The 12244-nt window shown below is 41.5% G+C and overlaps 1 protein-coding gene across 1 annotated transcript in view; it reads right to left on the bottom strand.

Moving 5' to 3' along the window:
• CRNKL1 (crooked neck pre-mRNA splicing factor 1) overlaps positions 1–12244 on the bottom strand; it is a 22159-nt gene extending 9915 nt beyond the window's left edge. The window contains exons 1-10 of the mRNA XM_077750177.1: positions 12102–12244; positions 10374–10526; positions 8534–8625; positions 7571–7729; positions 6686–6852; positions 4826–5004; positions 3509–3679; positions 1954–2145; positions 1180–1239; positions 425–505 (exon numbers count right to left, since the gene is read on the bottom strand). Of these exons, the coding sequence (XP_077606303.1) occupies positions 425–505; positions 1180–1239; positions 1954–2145; positions 3509–3679; positions 4826–5004; positions 6686–6852; positions 7571–7729; positions 8534–8625; positions 10374–10526; positions 12102–12152 (1305 nt within the window). The 5' untranslated portion in view covers positions 12153–12244. The remainder of the gene's footprint in view (positions 1–424; positions 506–1179; positions 1240–1953; positions 2146–3508; positions 3680–4825; positions 5005–6685; positions 6853–7570; positions 7730–8533; positions 8626–10373; positions 10527–12101) is intronic.

Raw genomic sequence — 12244 nt, 5'->3', positions numbered from 1 at the left:
CTGCCCTGCTGCCCACAGCCAGGGCAAGAGTGGCTAGCAGAAGGATAACTGAATTTACACACGGTATTTTATCTTATCAAGAGACTTTAGGATAATTGTTAAGAGGAAGGTGCATGTAATACCCCCGAATTTTGCACATCAGTCTTTTAAAGAGCGGATTTAAGATCTAATGTGAACTAAGATCAGGTCTTTCCAGTCTGAGTAAAGATCTGGTGACTGGCAACTACAGATAAAGCTACCAATGTTAATTTACTTTATCACCCAATCTTTCTTCAAAGGCTATGCATTTTCTGACACGTCTCAGGTTATAAAAGCAGAATATTTCTGTGGCATTCTTAGTAGGAACTGTCCAACTTGTAGGCACTAAGATTTAATTTTCTTCTCACAGAAGTCAATGATGCATCTTGATCCTTTCTTTACTCACCAAAGCTCTTCTGGCAAATGGTAAATTTTTCTGTCTTATTTCAAATTGTGCATATAGTAACCACATCTTGGCAAATGTGAACTAGAAAACAAAAGCACAAAAAACGACCTAAGAGAGTCGTTTCAATGACACCTAAGTATGTTAAAAATGTAATAAAAGTCCACATGCAATTAGATTTCCCTAGATATTCAGAGTGAAGACAGAAAATAGGATGTTTATTCACAAAAGTTAACAAACAGTAATCCAGATACTTTATTGCACTGCAAGGCCCTGCAGCCCCTAGTGAGAATTGGCTATTTTGTGGGGATGCTCGTGAACAGGCAGACATACCACCTCTATTCTAGAAGGGAACTCGGCCAACATCTCTACTTGTTTCTTATGCTGGAAAGTAGGGCAGAGATAACGTCCTAACCGTTTCCAGAATGTGCACCAAGTGTTCACCCACGCATGCATATGTCCACTCAGTTGCCAACAAACACATGCTTTTTCCTGCACATGCTGTGTGCTCTCTGGATGTGCATCTTCCTCCATCCTCCTATGAATTTCTACATTATTATTTGTATCAATGGTCACTTAACACAGGCTGTCCTCTCAACTAGACTGTAAGGTTTTCTGAGGCAAGGAGCATACTTGGTTCTCACTTATGTTTTCCAAGCTGTCTGGCACAGAAAACTATTCAAACAGGAAGTAGTATTTCACAAGTACCAGAAGTAGGATTTTGACAGTTTGAAACAGAACACTTATAGCAAATATACCTTTTTATGAGGAATTAATTCCAAAGAAGCTTGATACACCTGTCTTGTCCTCTCAGGATCCTGTATTAGGATAAGAAATTTTCACAAAATATTGAAGTTTGTTACTAATACTAATTTTACTGATATCAGTAAAAATGTATACCCCCAACATTGAATACATTTTCACAAGTTGCTATTTTCAACTCTGATTTAACCATATGATCAGAAGTGAACTACCTGTAGCCATCAAACTTTGGTTAAAGCATCACCAACAATATAGCCATCAAACTCTGAGAGCTTCTCTGTAGAAAGGCTTTCGCCTGATAGCAGAAAGAAACAAAGATGTTTTATAGTCTCCACAGCAGAAAGCTAATCTTCCCCAATTAATTTATACACAACTGATTTCTGAAAATCCCACTTGATCTTTACTAAAAACAAAGATATGCAATCTAGCTGTGATCCCTACTGAGGAGACAACCCAGGTATGTGATGAAATTAAGCTAAGACTGGTTCACTGTTCCCTTTCAAGTTCCAAGGGCTAATCTTCTTGTGCCTTAGGTTTAAAATACAAAATACGACGAACGAAAGATATACCTTACCTGTGCCCACAACAGGTATGCAGAGTTTAAAAGATTGCAGAGAGAATATGTAACTGTATGGCTGAGGACCTAAAACTAAATTCCTGTCTCAGGGACTGTACACATCAGCTACTACCCATGGTGGCTGAGCTGCGGCCACACTGCACGCACAGGGATGACACAGCCATCAACAGCTGACGCCGGGTTTCGCCTTTACCTTTGCCTCCAGTTCCTCGTAGAGCGCATAGTTGACCCACAGATAGATATAGCGCTTCCAGTGCCGCTTCTCTTGAATGGGTGGCACGTTGGCAATGGCTCTTTCATACACTTCTCGAACAGTTTCCGCTTCAGCATCACTTTCCACCAAGCGCAAGTAGTCAAACCACGCATCATAATTGTGTGGATTAGCCTAGAAAGATACCAAGTTTAATGAATAAATAAAAATAAATAAATAAGAGCTATGCTTGCTGGACTCCATGAGGTAAAAGAAGACACTAGATTGACTTCTTATATTTTAGCAACTGTTTTTCTAGATTTCTCATGCTATCTCATTTAAAAAAATGTCTGAGATTTTATAATCAGAAAAGAAAAAGGGATATAAAGGACAGATTATTAACCAGGTGTCTCAGAGCAAGGCTGCTTTCACATACCAACACCAGCTGCAAGATAAGTACTAAAAAATTAGATGCCTATTATAAATGTTTTTGTTGATACATATGACTGCATTATCATTATGTCTAGATTTAAAATTGCAGAGGAATTCAAGTTTATTTATTTATTTTGAGAGAGTGAGCATGAGTGAGGGAGAGGCAGAGTGAGGAGAGGAGAGAGAATCCTGAGCAGACTCTGAGTTCTCAGAGGAGGCCGAGGAGGGCTCGATCCCATGAATTGTGAGATCATGAGCTGAGTAGAAACCCAGAGTTGGAGGCTTAACCGACTGAGCCAGCCAGGTGCCCCCAAATTACAGTGGAATTATAACCATGGTCACAAGTGTGAAACCTGCCTTTTCAGCTAATAGTCATTTATCTGGAACACATCTTGCTGACCTCATTTAACACCAGACCCAGCCCTTTCTTTGGCCATATCCTAATTAATTTGACTAAGCAAAATATTTTAGATATACAGCAGACCAGTAAAGGAAAACGCTACTATCTTGAATTCAAATCTAAACAGTACATGTGAAGAGATGAGAATGGAGCCTTATCTGTAATACATCTTTTGTTCAGTTAAGCTAAAAGGGAGTGTACAAATACTGTTTGACTCAATCTCTGAGTCTTCCTTCTTCAGAAATGCATCCAAATGGATTCCCAATTTTTTTCTTAATGTTTACTTATTTTGAGAGAGAGAGAGTCAGTGTGTGAGCGGGGGAGGGGCAGAGAGAGAGTGAGACACAGAATCCGAAGCAGGCTCCAGGCTCCAAGCCCAGAGCCTGACGTGGGGCTCGAATGAACCCACGAACTGTGAGATAATGATCTGACTGAAGTCGGACGCTTAACCGACTGACTAAGCCACCTGATGCCCCAAATGGATTCTCCATTTCTGCTCAGGTTCTACAGTGCACACTCAGCAATCAACATGTGAGTGGCAGAGCAACCCCAAGTTGTGCTTGCTGGCCTTCTCCATCAGCCCTGCTTATCCCTGTTGAAACAGCTGCCAATTACTGGAGACACATCACCAAGAGCATGACTCCTGGAAGCCCTCCTTTGCTAGCCCTCCATTTACTGTAGCTGCTCTTGTAACCTGCATAGCTCAGCGTCGACGCCAGCACTCACCTTCACCTCCTCCTCATACTGGAATCTTCGTTTGCTCACAATGATGTCTTCAATACCCCGCCTATCACCAAATTTCTTCTCGAAGATGGTATAATTTTTAAAGAGTTCTTGGGCCTCCTGCTTTGAAATCCTATCCAGGGCATACTTGTAGATGACTCGTACCCTTTCAAACTAAAAGCAGACAGGATGATTACTTCTACAATACAATATCCTCACTTTACTCACAACTTGGAAAGTAGTTATGACAGACACATCACTTGGTAGACTGTGAGGTCTCAAAGTGTCCAAAATAAAGACTTTCCTTCTCCCTGTTGTTGAGAGTATTTATTTTAGTCAGGACGGGCTGGCACTCTCCTTTGAGCTCCACATTTAATACTGTCTACCTAATGCTGCCAGTTGGATGTCGTCTGTGCCTCTCAGACTACACAGGTCCAAAATTGGCCTCCTGGATATCTGTCTTCCCAGGGTTGGTGAACAACACCTACGGTCATGCACTTGCTCAAGCCCCAAACTCCATGGGTCCTCCTTGATTCTTCTCCTTTCCTCATTCCCCACATTCACTACTTCAATGAGCCCTGCCATGTCTGCCTCTGCAACAGAGCCCTTTGCTTCCCCCCCATACCCAAGCCATCTCCGTTTCTTCCCTGGACCACTTCAAAAGCACCCCCACTTCTCCTTCTGCCACCTTGTTTCCAATATAATCTCCACATATTAGCTAGAGGTATTTCTTTTAATATAAATCATATCCTACCACTCGACTGCTCAAAATCCTTCACGCTTCCCACTAGTCCTGGGACAGGATCTGAAGTCCTTATCACGGTAAGTATAAGACCCTGCATTTGTACCTCGGCCCACCTCACTGGATTCTGTAGTATTTAAGTTACTTTAAGGGATTATTTTCACATATATTACGGAAGAACAGATTGACTTATTTGTGGGGCAATCTCTGTTTTCATCTCAACCTCTGTTCTCTGTTCTAAGGGCTCTGGGCTTTTGTTTTCCAGGTTTATTACCTGTAAAGCCCTTTAGTGAGGAGACCAAATGACTAATTCGCAGTTTATACATAATATTCTTATCATAGATAACAAAGGCTTAATTTTCAAGCAAAGCACAACACAATCAGGACAGTTTAATACAATCTATTATAGCTTGGCTCCCAATCTGCAGCTAAGCCACAAACATACGTTTTCTTTGACTGATTTTGAAAACATTTTTTCCAAGGATAAGTGAATAAGAAACTGGAAATGAACTCAACGTGCATAAGTCATCCTTCCTAAGCTGTCATGCAATGTAATTGAGCTCTTCAAGCATACTTACTTCTTTCTGATTTTCTTCAAATTTGGCAAAGGCAACATAAAGGTGTTCATCCATATGTTCGTCTCCAAAGAATTCGACGGCTCTCTCGTACACTTTCCGTGCGTGGGCAAAATAACCATGCTTTTCTTCAAAGCGGGCATACTTGATCCAATTCTTAACATCGGGGTGCACAAGAACAAGTTCAGGGGAGTTAAGGAAATAGCACGCAAGACAAGGAGGCTTTAAAGAAAAAAAAAAACAACCAAACTCAAACCCCCAACAATGCAAACTACAATGATAGGGCTGACAGAACATGGGCAAAGGCAAAGAAATGCTAATCTGTAACCTCTGAGAGTGGGCTGTTTCTTGTTCACCTGACTTCCTCCAGTGCTGATGCAGTACTTCAGTGATGGGTACAAGTCAGTGTGAAGAAATGAAAAACCTGAAGCCTGTTATCAATGCCATCCTAAATAAGTCGTTTAAATTGTCTAAGACTCAAGCTTTATCATCTGTATATACAGAAAAAGAATACTAACCAACCTCACCAGATGACTGCTGGCCTTAAAGCAGGAAAACGGGTGTAAAGCTCTTTACAGATTTGAACCAAAAGAACATGCTCAATGAATGGCACCTACTATATTATATATTCAGTAACATTAATATTTGAATTAATGATTAAGGGAAAAAAGTCATGAAAACAAAATTGCTAACTAGAACCAGAAGATTTTTTGTTTTGCTTTTTTTAATTGAAATGTAGCTGACACTAAAAAAGTTTTGAATTACTATTTTATTTCTTAATAGGATATATCTGTTTTTCTTCTAACTTGCTTGAGGAAATTGTGAATTCCAAAGTAGTAATACCTTCAAATATGACAACAATGTGAAGAGCAAAGGCTCTGAAGCTGCAGCTGGGCTCCGAGCCCACCTCCCTACCACCTGCTAGACCCCGGCCTCGCTGCTTAGCTGCTTCCACCTGCACTTCCCATCCTGCAGACTCAGGCAGATCCTGTACTCAGGGCTATCCTGAGGACTGAGTGACAATATCTGTAAAGTGCTTCCAGCAATACCTGGCACATAACAAGTGCCATAAAAGCTTCTGTTGAACTAATGGTATTAAAATGTGCAAAGCTGATTTATCTCTTCCCTGGTATTTATGTTCAACGAGGTCACTCTTACCACTTAATTTGCAAATACCAAATCCCTGTTCCTAAGCAAATTTATGTACACAGGCGCACGTGCATGCACGTGCACACAAACCAGGCACACACATACATGCCACCCATCACTCTCATACAGATAATCTTAAATCCGAAAGGCAACTAATCTTGAGAGATTCTATTTCATTCTGGAATAGAGAAAACAAGGTTCAGAAGTACTAACTGACTCGTTTGAGGATGCCCCACTAACACATGCCAGAGAAGGGACCCGAACCCATCCAGCTGGCCCTGGAGCAGAGCTTCTTGCACTACACGATGCTGCCCTCCAGTCTCCATCCTTTGCGGGGGGCAGGGGAGGGGCTCTAGTAGTGGTGCTAATGACCAATACCCTAGAAAAACCTAGGAAAAAACCCTGGTGAAACAGTACTGGCTATAGGAGCCAAAGCCCTGGAGTGTCACTTTCCACAAGGAACCACAGCATTAACGCCAAAATATAAACAAACCCAAAGTTTCACTGGAAGAAGACGAATTACCCAGACCATGAACTTTTCTTCTGATCCCCTGTGTCTCTAGAAAATATATATGCAGCCTATGAAGCTGGCTGAATGTGTATCTTTGACTTCCCAGCCCACATTAATGACTGTCCACGCGCCCAGACCACAACTGCCCCTCCATGGAAGAGCGGCACCCAGGACGGTAATGACTGAACTTGCCGGAAGGATATATCGCTCATAAATGGTGCGGGCCCGATCCACCTCTTTGTATCGCAGCTCAAAGTTGATGTACGAGTGCCAGGCTTGCTCCTCAGGCTGCCACTCCATCCAGCGCTCAAACACCTGCCGGGCACCAGCAATGTTTCCCAACATCTCCTCCATGTACGTGTACTTGTACCTTTAACAAAACCATCCAAAAATACCAGTCATAGTCAAATGACTTAGGGGAAGAAAATCATCTTTGGCACTTTGTAGTTTTGTTTTGTTTTGTTTTCAATGTTTTTATTTATTTCTGAGAGAGGGAGAGACAGACAGACAGCGTGAGCAGGGGAGGGTCAGAGAGAGAGAGAGGGAGACACAGAATCCGAAGCAGGCTCCAGGCTCTGAGCTGTCAGCACAGAGCTGGATGCGGGGCTCGAACGCACCATCTGTGAGATCATGACCTGAGCCGAAGTCGGACGCTTAACCGACTGAGCCACCCAGGCGCCCTGGCACTTTGTAGTTTTAACTTTGTTAAATGTGAAAAAGACTTGGGCCTTTATGTTCCCGAACAGTTAAATCGAACGTGTTTTCTTATCAAAATATAGATCTGAAAAGGATGAACCATAGGAAAAAAAAGGTATTTTCTTCTTAAAAACTGCTTAGTTCAACAAGAATTTCTTACATATCAAAGATAACAACACAAATTTTAGTTTGATTACACAAGCTGTTATACGTTGTGATTATGACTTACTATACTACACACATCAAAAAGTACTTACAGAATGTTTAAAGAAAAAGTGGTATATAAATTAAATATATATGATTATAAGTTCATAAATAAAATAAATGCACAGAAATGCAGAACTTTTCTAGCTTACAAAAGGCTGCTTTAGTATGGTAGATCAGAAACTTACCAGAACTGGTTGACTCGAGGCAGAGTTGTTATGGCCCGGTCCCAGATATTTCGGGCATGGTTGACCTGGCGATTCTTCATTTCCATTTCTGCGTATTTCAGCCAGAGTGTAATATTTCGGTAGTCTACATCTAAAGCACGTTCGTATATGGATCGAGCCCTTAGAAAGCCAGAGTGGGAGACTATCAGGAGTAGCACATACAACACATGTGGCAACTATTTCAAACCACCTGCAGTGCCTTGCTATTTTTATCAGGTGTCTGCCATGAGGCAGGTTTTGGGCATAAAAAAGTGGAAAGACATGTTTTCAGGAAGTTTACAGACTCTTTGAGAAAGACAGACATGCATGTAATCACAATGCAATATAATATAGTAAATGTTATAATCACAATTTACATCAGGAAGCAAAAGAAATATAAATGGCTGGTGCAAACGCCTAAGCAATAGGTAACTCCAGAGTTAAGAAGTTGAGGAAAGCTCCAGAAGCCAAGGTGGGCGAGGAGGGGTGCTCATTCCAGGCAGAGAGAAGAGCCTACGTAGGGTCAGGAGACATGATTTATTCACGAGTGACAAGTACACAGGCACAGCAGGGGCAGCAGACGTGCCGGGAGAGGGCAGAGAGGCTAGGCAGCAGGAAGGGCCAGGCAGGGACTTTTATCTTGTTGGTCACTGGTCTTTGGAGGAACAATTTTTATTTAAAAGAATCCCAATACAAGGAAAGCAGATGAAACTGCATTTCTCTGATTGCAGAGTGTGTGCTGGTGGTGACATCCACCTATAGCATCTCCTCTGCGGCTCCCCCCAGGACCCTCCTACCACAGTGTCTCTGAGGCCCCTCAAAGGACCCTAGGGTTCCATGGAACAATTCAGAAAATTACTAACAGAGGTACACTCTTTCACTCATGCTTTACCTTTCTCTATTTCTCTTCTGTATCTTAACTTACAACATATACACTAATTTTACCTTTGAATTTCCTTTAGACTCTCTTCCCATTGTGCGTATTTTATCCAGTTACTAATCACAGTTCTGTTTTTTCTTATATTATCTTCAAAAGTCTAGAGGAAGGGAAAAGGGTCAAATTGAAGGGAAAAATAAGTAAAAATGACATCACCCTTTATTCATAATCCTGTTCTTTTTTAAAAAAAGTTTATATATTGATTGATTGATTGACGGATTGATTGAGAGAGAGAGAGAGGGAGAGAAGGTGGGGCAAAGAGAAAATCCCAAGCAGGCTTTGTGTTTTTGTGTTGTCAGCATAAAGCCTGACACGAGTTGATCCCACAATCAATGAGATCATGACCTGAGCCAAAATCAGGAGCTGGACACTTAACCAACTGAGCCACCCAGGCTATCCCATTAATTCTATTTTAAAAGGTTTATTCGTTTTGTCCTTATTTAGGAGAAATGACATCCTGGATTCCTTGAGAAATAAGAAACGCATAATGAAGGTTACAATCTCAGGTGTTTCTTTAGTCTTACATGCAAACAAAGAGAAACACTTTAGATATATAGAATTATTAGCAGAACTCTTGGTATCTTCTCCTACTACTGATAATAACTGATATTTTAATATACTCTATACTTGTTCCTAGTATAAAAATGTTTTTGACTATTTCATTCCTCTCGGTAATGTCTCCAAATTTTAATACATCATTTTTTAAACATCACTAATAAATAGATAAAACAGGGTTAGTGATTTAAAACTACCCAAGAGTGAGGATTCTAGGGTTGGGAGGTCAGAGCCCCAAGTTTTCTCATGGCTCTTTCCCAAGTCTTAATTCCTACTGCAGAAGGTGGTAGAGTATGCAAGGCAGCAGCTGTGGTATGTCCAGCCCCTTCTGGCTGTCACGTGTTTCACTTGTTAAACTACCATTCATATCTGATTCAGCACCAAAAATTATATCTCTGGTGGATTTAATTTCTTTATACTTTTATTTTAAAGATAACTCATCGTATATTTTATAAAGTTCAGCAAATGGTGAGGATGTGGAAAAACAGGCACTCTCTTACACTGTTGGTGGGAATGTAAACTGGTGTAGCCCCTCTGGAAAACAGTGTGGAGGCGCCTCAAAAAATTAACAATAGAACTCCCCTATGACCCACCAATAGCACTGCTAGGAATTTACCCAAAGGATACAAGAGTGCTGATGCATAGGGCCACTTGTACCCCAATGTTCACAGAAGCACTCTCAACAATAGCCAAAACATGGAAAGAGCCTAAGTGTCCACAAACTGATGAATGGATCAAGAAGATGTGGTTTATCTATACAACAGAATACTACATGGCAATGAGAAAGAATGAAATCTGGCCATGTGTAGCAACATGGATAGAATTGGAAGGTATTATGCTACGTGAAATAAGTCAGGCAGAGAAACACAGGTATCATATATTTTCACTCACATGTGGATCTGGAGAAACTTAACAAAAGACCATGGGGAGGGGAAGGGGGAGAAAAAAAAATTACAGAGAGAGAGCCAAGCCATAAGAAACTGTTAAATACTGAGAACACTGAGGTTGGATAGGGGGTGGGGGAGAGGGGAAAGTAGGTGAAGGACACTGAGGAGGGCGCTTGTTGGGATGAGCACTGGGTGCTGTATGGAAACCAATTTGACAATAAATTATATATTTTTTAAAAATTAAAAAAAAAATTCAGCAAAATGCAATTATCTGGTAACCAGAAGTCACACTACTCACGGGGCTAAAAACGCTAACCTATTCTTCTGTTATTGCCTCTCTAACTAATGAGGAACTCTGCAAACTGACAATGTTATTAACAGACTGGAAGGTATCACCTTGACTAACCTTCCTTTTCCTCAGTTTGTAATCATTTAACTCTTCTTCATCTGTGATCTTCTGTTGAGGTGGAGGTGGAAGCAGCTCAAGTTCTCTTTCTTTAGCTTCTCGTAAGAGTTGCTCAGCAGTTATCTGTACCTCAGCTGGGGCTTTGTTTTTCACCTTTTAAGACAGAAGACGTTTTCATTTTTAGTAGATGCTCATCACACAAGGTTCAGGAAAACAGACATTTTAGGGGAGGGTGTGAACTTTTTAAGTATTATTACAAGATGCTCTCTTTGTATGACATGTTTTCATTTCTCTATGAAAGTAAACACAAAACAATGTTTTCTTTCTCATGCATGGGATCTATTACAGAACCGTAGATAAGAGAAAAGGTAGCAAAAATAGCAAGTGTCCCGTTAGATTAGTATAATAATAAATTCTGAGACTCCTTAGGTAAAATTCTCACTAGAGGTTTTGTTTTATCAAGATGTGTGCCACGTCTTATCTAGTGTTACAACTCTAGTTACAAAATTTTTCAGTTATGCCCCAGGTGAACGATAATGCCTCAAGTAGCGTTGGGTTTTCATAACATTTCAAATCGAAGACAATATTCAGTAAGTTGCCATCATTCGACTATAAGTTTCTTGAGATTTTAGAGCTGCCCAACACAACACCCAGGAGCTAATGTAGTGAGTCCAAACAGAGATGGGTGCGAGAGTAAAATACAAACTGGATTTTGAAGACTTAGTATGAAAAAAATAAACTACCAAATTAAATTTTTTTTATTGATTATATAGTGAAAGAATATTTTGATACAACGGGTTAAAGAAAATATACAGTTAAATTAATGTCACCTGTTGTAACTGTTCAATGTAGCTGTAGGAATACTTAAAATTACATATGTGGTTCACATTACATTTCTATTGGACCACTGGTGCCAAATGAAATTTTATGGAATTGAATTATAAGAAGTATTAATTGTGTAATGCCACATGTGGAATGATCTCAAAATGAGGCTAGCTCATATGTAATTACAGATACTGTGCTATGTGATTTATATGCATTATCTCAGGGAGTCATCTAAACGAGTATGTAAAAGACAAGCTCAAGTGAGCCATCTGGGCTGGGGCAGACTGGAGTGAGGGCATCTGCAAAGGCTCAGGACAAAGCCTGTCACATACTAAGCACTCAGTAAGTATCGGCCACCGATGAAAATATCAGATAACAACAAATTTATTGTTTAATGAAATTAATGGCGCTACACAACCCATACCCTCTCATTCCTCCTACTCTCAGCTGGGCTAACTGCTAGTCAGCCATCAAGTATCAGCTTAAATATCACTTCCCCGGCAAAGTTTACTCTGCAGACCCTTCACACAACTCTCACTATTCCACGGCATATTCTACGCTGCCTCAGCAGCATTTGGCAAGATTGCAATTTTACACGAACTCGTGTCTTATTTGAGCACTGCTCATCGCCCGCATTAGATCACAGCTTCCCAGCGCCTAGCGCACTAATTTCTGCCAAATGACGCCCCAGCAAAAACACCTCCCCGGACGGTGGCCAAGCCAACGCGGGGAATGCTCCGGAGTGACAAAAGCTTGCCACCCCCGCCCCCTGTCACCGGCTGACCTTCCCCTCCTTCTTCCCCTCGGCCCGCACCGGGTGGGCTCTCCTGCCACGGGCCCCACGGAGGTTGAGGGAGCCCCTCTCCCGGGCCTCCTCCCACACAGCCCCTCGCCGTCGCCTACCTTGGCCACTTTGGGAATCCTCTGTTTCCCGGCTGCTGTGGAGGCCGCCATGGTTGCAGCAGCAGACCTCAGCTCAACCTGGACCCAAGAAATCTGCCCCGAGGGCTGGCCGAAACCCCAAAGCTTTCTGACAACAGACGGGA

The sequence above is a fragment of the Crocuta crocuta genome, unplaced genomic scaffold, assembly GCF_008692635.1.
Source record: "Crocuta crocuta isolate KB4526 unplaced genomic scaffold, BGI_CrCroc_1.0 scaffold209, whole genome shotgun sequence".
Lineage (NCBI taxonomy): Eukaryota > Metazoa > Chordata > Mammalia > Carnivora > Hyaenidae > Crocuta > Crocuta crocuta.
Note: the sequence above shows the minus strand (reverse complement) of the source record. Positions and strands in the feature narration are given on the sequence as shown.